The sequence below is a fragment of the Coptis chinensis genome, chromosome 3 (assembly GCF_015680905.1).
Source record: "Coptis chinensis isolate HL-2020 chromosome 3, ASM1568090v1, whole genome shotgun sequence".
Classification (NCBI taxonomy): domain Eukaryota; kingdom Viridiplantae; phylum Streptophyta; class Magnoliopsida; order Ranunculales; family Ranunculaceae; genus Coptis; species Coptis chinensis.
Window position 1 is genome coordinate 106,321,380 of NC_141458.1, and position 7,053 is coordinate 106,328,432.

The following is a 7,053-nucleotide window of genomic DNA, read 5'->3' on the forward strand; positions in this document are numbered from 1 at the left end:
AGTCCGAAAATCACAAGTCGGTAACTATCTCGGTAGCAAGTGTTACCCTCATTATAATTTAGTGAAAAACTACCCTCATTATCACCTTTGCATTGGCCTTGGACCATTATTTTTGGTTCATGGGGTGCTAAGTTACTATTTCCTCTCAAAACTACTTGCATTTGGGAATGCTCTGAGCTGTGACAGGAGTTCTCTCATACACTCTCCCATAGCCATAGTTCGGAATTTCGGAATTTCGGAATTTTTGAAATTCCGACAAATTCAAAAACCGGAATTCATTAAATTTCGACCCTTGTTGTATTCGGAATTTCAAATGATTTCGGAATTTCGGATATTTCGACCCTATATTCGGAATTCCGTTTTTTTTTAAAAACCGAAATTCCGGGCGGAATTCCGGAGTTTGGTTCGGAATCACGAACTATGCGCATAGCATTAGTTTAGGATTTTGGAATTCCCGAATTTCCAATATTTTCAAAAACCCGAATTCTTATTCCGACTAAATATCAAAATTTTCCTAAAAACCAAAATATTCGACAGGAATTCCGAGATTCCGTTCGAAATCACGGACTATGCCCATTGCCCCCACAACATCCACGGAAACATAATAGTCGAATTTGTAGATATCTTCAAAAAAAAAAAAAATTTGTAGATATCAATCAACCTTGACTATAATGTTCCAATCCCACTCTGAGTCCCTACCAGCCTTCCAAATCCCCAGTTTCTAAATTGAAAAAGAACTATAATCTTTCATTTCTCTTTTACATTAAAAAAATAAATAAGGTACATTCCATTCACCCCATCCCTTATTATTCAAAACTTTATATAACCATTATATATATCTAGTATTATTATTATTATGCCAAATTTGCGGATTAGTCTGAAAATCATACCCCCATTGTAAACAAAATGCATCTCTATAAGTGTTTGTCGATATTCCTCACAGAGTAACCAACTTAAACTGAGCTAATATCGAAACACTTACTAATAAATAATGGGTATTAATCGGATATCGAGTTTCTTAGACAAGTTCACACTAACTAAGCAGTTTTATGAGTTGCCATGTGATTTTGTGAGAAATGGGGACATAGAATATAGTTTGTTACGAGTTTTTTCGCCGGGGCAGAAGCGTTTGATGACAACTAGTAAAAGAATACAAGATAGAAGCAAGTTAAAGAGAGTGCATGATTTAGAAATAGTAACAGAGAAGTGGAAAATTCTATCAAAGGTGTTGTTTCTAATGGATGTTTTGAAGAAAGAGCCTGAACAAATTGTTCCTATCAGGTCGCTGGAACAGTATAGAAGGCAAATTAACTTAAAGAAGCCTTTTAAGATCTCGGACTTTTTGCGAAAGTCGCCTAAGCTTTTTGAGTTGTATAAAGATAGAAGAGGGGTGACGTGGTGTGGGATGACGAAAGAAGCTGAACAACTGTTGAATGAAGAGAGGGAGTTGTTAGATTTGCATGGGGAGAAAGTGGCGGAATATGTTACTAGGTTTTTGATGATGACTGTGGATAAGCGACTTCCGGCTGATAAAATTGCTCAGTTTCGTAGAGATTTTGGTTTGCCATGTGATTTTCGGAAGAATTGGGCTCATAAGTATCCTGATTTGTTTAGGGTGGTTAAGCCGAAAGATGATGTTGTTGAGTATTTGGAACTTGTTTCTTGGAATCCTGCTTGGGCTGTGACTGAGTTAGAGAAGAAGGTGAATGGATTGATTGAGTCGGATCCTGCTCCCCCTGGGGTGCTGACACTTCCTTTTCCAATGAAGTTCCCTGCAAACTACAAAAAGCTTTTCAGGTTTGGTGGGAAGATTGAACACTTCCAGAAACGGTCTTATCTCTCTCCATATGCGGATGCTCGAGGGCTCACAGCTGGCTCGAAGGAGTTTGATAAGAGAGCCATTGCTGTCATGCATGAGCTACTTAGTTTTACTCTTGAGAAGAGGCTTGTTACTGATTACCTCACTCACTTCCGTAAAGAACTTGTGATGCCTCAGAAGTTGATGAGAATCTTCTTGAAACATTTTGGGATCTTTTATGTCTCTGAAAGAGGTAAGAGACTTAGTGTATACTTAACTGAAGCTTATGATGGTCCTGAGCTTATAGAGAAGTGCCCTTTGGTTCTTTGGAAAGAAAAGGTTCAACGTCTTATTGGTTACAGGGGAAGGAAACGGGATATTGAAACATATAATGAGTTTTCAGATATGGAGGGAGGTGATAATCTGCTTAAGGTAGACGATAAAGGTGAACATGTTTTCTTGGATGGCAGGGGTGATGAAATCATGAGCAATCTGGAGGGTATTACTGTCCCAGATGATTCTGAGATGGAGCTCAAGGATGTCCTTACAGCATACAAGGACACTGAACAATCTTGAGGTTAGAAGTACACTTCACCTGTGTCTAAATCATGTATTGATGAGTTGCAATTGCTTTCTAGGTGATATGAAATGGGAACTAAATTTTCGGTTTGAATAGGACCTGAGATAATATATTGAAACTTAGATGTCGTTCTTAACAGATATTGGATTGTGATTGCAACAAGCCATCATCGTACACCTTCCTCTTGTATATTTTCTGGGAACATGTATTTTTTTCTGCCTATAAACTAACTTTCACACATTTATTTCATCAGTAACTAAATTTGTCAGTAGACATTTCACTGAGATCATTGAGAAAGTCTTAGGAGGTTCCATAACATATTTTGAGAATCGTTATCTGATTTTACTTGAGCTAGTGAATAAGAATGGATAGAAGTAAGTGATTTTTATGATTTTGAAGTATGACACTAGTCTGATTTATATTCTCTGAGAAACACACGATTTTACTGAATGAACTGTATGAAATTTTGAATGTGTTTTATTAAGTAAATTATAGTTATTTAAGAAAGAAACACTGAAATGATAATGGATCTCTTCTTGACATTTATATTAGCCTTTCATCGCCCTCTCTGGTCCTCTACACAACCCACACTTACACACAAATTCCCAACTCTTTATTCTGCAAGCACCTCTCTTGTCTTCAGATCATTGTCATGCTATCTTCAGTTCACTCTCTAGACACTGTCTCATCTTCCGGATCAGAAGGAAAAAAAAGGGTTAACTAGGAGTAGCACCCCCCCCCAAATTTCACACAACAAGATGTGTAGTACTGTAGTGTAATTAATTGCTGGGACCCTAATTTCCAATCTAATGGGGGGTAAATCCTAATTGGTTCATCTATTGGGGAGGGGTGGTAATCCTAGTTAACCCGAAAAAATATGCATATGTTCTACCCTGCTTTTTATTCCTGGGTAAGATACTAATATGACAGTAGTGTCCTATACTCCTATTTCCACTAACTCCTTTTCTTTTGACCGCCTCTTTTTCTTATGCTTGAATTTTCTTACCCCGTTTGATCAAATTTATACGAATTCTTTTTTTGAGGGAAGTCATATTTAATCATCATCTCGGTTCCTGTTCAATTGGTCCGGTTGTCGGGTTGTGACCAACCAAACAATCTGTACAATATAAGTCTTTAGAAAGAAGAATGAACAACCGAATTTTCGGAAGATTTGATCAAGCTAAAGGTCCCATAAAGTCACTCATAATTCACAAACCATATCCAACCATCCAAGAGTACTTTACTGCTTCCTTGCTCTCCTCTCTAAGAGCAGAATTTGTCAACGAAAATCCCAACTCTTTATCCTGCAAGCACCTCTTGTCTTCAGATCATTGTAGTGCTATCTTTATTATTGTCTCATCTTCCGCATCACATTCATAGAAGCAACTTCCATTGATGGAAAATTGGAAATAGATATGGATGATGAGATTGATTTAGAATTTTAGATTGACACTGTTGTGATTCCTTATACTCTGGGAGGGGGGAATATGCATACTTTCTACCCTGCTTTTTATTCCTGGGTAAGATACTAATATGACAGTAGTGTCCTATACTTCTATTTCCACAAACTCATTTTCTTTTGATCCATCTCTTTTTCTTATGCTCGTATTTGCTTACCCTGTTTGACGAAATTGTATACGAAGGACTTTTTGAGAGGTCATATTTTATTATCATCTCGGTTCCTGTTCAATTGGTAGGGTTGTCGGGTCATGAGTTGCGACCAACCAAATGACTGAACTCACTTGTGTTCATGCTAGTTTTCATTATCTTGTGATGGAATCGCATGTTATCTTGTGGTTCATGCTGATTTTGGCTTCTTTTTCATAGGCTTTAAACAGATGGGGTTACTATCCTTTGATTCTTATAGGGTCATGGGCATTTGGCACAATCAATCGAATACATGATTTCATTGATCCAGGCCACAAAATTTTTTGTCTCTCATTTCTGGATGTTGGAATGGCTGCACTTATGAAAACCTCAGTTATTTTTAAAATTCTCAAGTTCAGCTGCTTGAAGATTGGGAACCTGACATTTACAGTGATATTGATTCTGTATATCAATTTATATGTAAGCAAGGAACTAGAAAACAACCCCTTCCCCGTTAGTTCCCTTTTTATAGGTCCTTTAAATGATCGGAACATGAATATATTTTCAGTAGTTATATTAATAAAATAGTATTTCACCTACATTGACAGTTCTTTTCATTCTCTCTCCTTTCCGCGTAATATCCTTTCTCCATTGTTCAGCATGTAATATATGACACATTGTAGAGTGCCACCTGCGTATCCAAAGAGTGATATCCCAGAATCTTCCCCAGGACTTGGCTAAACCTATCCTCATCCGCCTTTCTTATGTACTCTAGATGTTCAAAACTGTGTATTCTAGTTTTTCGAACAACAGCTTGATTTTTCCTCATGTTTTGCACCTATTCTTAATTCTTCATTGGTTCGATGCTTTGTCAAAGTCTTTATTGTATCAGACTTTACCTGAGATACTAGAATTTATTCAGAGTTGAAGTGCGTAAGAACTAATTAACTAATTGTTACAATTTGAACTAATCAACTAATTGTTACAATTTTCATGAGCTATAATTATCTAAGTTTTGTCAGAGATACTGAGCCATTGATGCTGATTCAGGGTCTTTTCAACTCAATTGCATATGGTCTCAACTCTTCAGTGCGACGGGCAATACATGAAAGACTGGATCTGTAAGTTAACAAAAACTTGTTATTAGTTTTTCTTATTTTCGTAGTCTTAGGTATTTATACATTCTCACCATTGAAGAGACCACCCCTTTGAGATCTCAGATGCCAATACATAATTCTGTTTTCCCCTGTTTTCCCAGACATACCATCTGTTTTATGATAAAGAACTTTTGTTTTCTTTCACTTTTAAAGAGATGTTTTGAGGCGATTCAAGTGATTCAATCATCAGATTTGGTCTTCTATGATGTAAAACATCCTGAAAAGGCAGTGTAGGCTGTTTGGTTCACTCAGGCTTTTTACTATGCTACTCATACATGTCTTTTTCTTTTAGTCCTGCTCACTGCCCTGGGCTGCCTCTGTTCCTTGTCACTTTAAAACCGATTTCTGGAAGTGCACATCATTGGTATTATCTCCTTTTTTGTTTCAGAAGTACTTAGTTTGGTGTATTCTGAGCAGGTGGTGTCCAGAAAGACTGCGTAGATGGTTACCAGCTTCTCCAAAGCTTAGAGGCCAACCACAAGAAAGTGAATTAGTCTCATTGAAAGTCCAAGATGAGCACTAGCAGCTAGTTTGTTTCCTCAACTGTATCAGCATTTTAACAAGATATCCTCTTCACCTTTTCCTAAAATTTCAGAGAGATGGAGCAAAGGGCATTCTCACAATTCTTTATCCAAGCGATTCAGATTACTTGTGTTTTTCACAAGTGCATCTGTTTGTACACTGTCTGGAGAACCAATGTCACCACGTCGTTGCCCACATTCTTTTTGCAATTACTACTTCGCTGATTACTCACCAGCCTAGTGGAATGTGCTACAAAATTGTTGTCGATGGTAACTTCATATCCAACCCAGTGTTAGTGTGTGTGTGTAACTTGATAACAGATGACCCAATGGCAATTGCACCATTCTGACAGCTGACTTTAGAACTCAATTTAATCATGTATCAGATATAGAAAGAGTCTGTTTGGTGTCTGTATTGAGATTGTAATGTTTTAAACCAATTTTGCACTCTGATTCTTCATAATATTTCTTTGATAAGATTTATTTCTGCCCAGGGGATTCAATTTCCAGAGAACCCATTAACCCTGAATGATCAGCGGTTGCATCTCTACATTCATTTTCTTTCAGATTTTAACAAGAGCAGTCTATTACCAACGCAGAACCCTACATCCAATCCAAGCTTTGTCTTGATTCGTTACATGTGCATTACTTAAGTTCAGTGAGGTTAAAGTCATCAGATGGAGGACCACGATCATCTGCAATCACTGGAGATTATTCCCAAGTCATTGTAATAAATAAATAATGTAAAGTCATTGAAATAAATCAATAAGTGGGATAGAGGCACAGTTACTGTAGCCACATTATGGGCACAGTGAATCCAAACCATTGATCTGTAGCAAATCCTATGGACATAGTCTACTCTATATTACCAAATCGAAATAAACGAAATTTCAGAAAAACAAAATTTTGCGAAACAAAAAATCGTGTTTTTCTTCTTCTCCAAAATTAGATCGAAAATTTTTCTACCCTCTTCTCTCCAGAATTCCAAGATTGAGGAGGTTGATTAAGTCTTTTCAATTTAGCCAGTTACATCCGATTTCTGATTTCTTGTTGGTTGTGGTATATTCCTCAGGTTGTAAACAGTTAATGCGCTGTTTAAAGAACCAGTAGATCAAGGAAATTGCTTGTGGGCTTTTCACGTATAGGTTTTAAGTACCCTTTTTCCTTTTGCTGATTGAGATGATGGTTAAATTATACTGCACTTTAGCTGCCAAAGATGTTTGCATTGACTGTGTTTTAGACAACCTACTCTGCAGGCTTACCCCCAATATATCTCTTTTACTGCTTAGTTTCCTTTTGGCCAGGAGGTTTCTTAGCTTTTGTTTTGTTTTGTTTTTTTTGCTGCCTTCTGTTCTAAGTTGCAGTGAATATATTGGAAGTGTTGAATTGTATTGTATGCTCATAAGCTGA

General features: G+C 37.1%; 1 protein-coding gene across 2 annotated transcripts; it reads left to right on the top strand.

Moving 5' to 3' along the window:
* Window positions 1-628: 628 nt before the first annotated feature.
* On the top strand, window positions 629-6,136 carry LOC147512624 (protein WHAT'S THIS FACTOR 1 homolog, chloroplastic-like). Of its 2 annotated transcripts, none has more exons than XM_086595643.1 (3): window positions 629-2,375; window positions 5,016-5,086; window positions 5,540-6,136. In XM_086595643.1, the coding sequence occupies exon 1, from the start codon at window positions 992-994 to the stop codon at window positions 2,372-2,374; it is 1,383 nt and encodes a 460-aa protein (XP_086451769.1). In that variant the 5' UTR covers window positions 629-991; the 3' UTR covers window position 2,375; window positions 5,016-5,086; window positions 5,540-6,136. The 2 variants fall into 2 exon arrangements, with proteins under 2 accessions (XP_086451769.1, XP_086451770.1); XM_086595644.1 differs by having other exon boundaries at window positions 647-2,375; window positions 4,988-5,086.
* The last annotated feature ends 917 nt before the right edge of the window (window positions 6,137-7,053 follow it).

Excerpts from the sequence above, each read along its gene's own strand:
- LOC147512624 (XM_086595643.1), top strand. The coding sequence starts at position 992 with ATGGGTATTAATCGGATATCGAGTTTCTTAGACAAGTTCACACTAACT.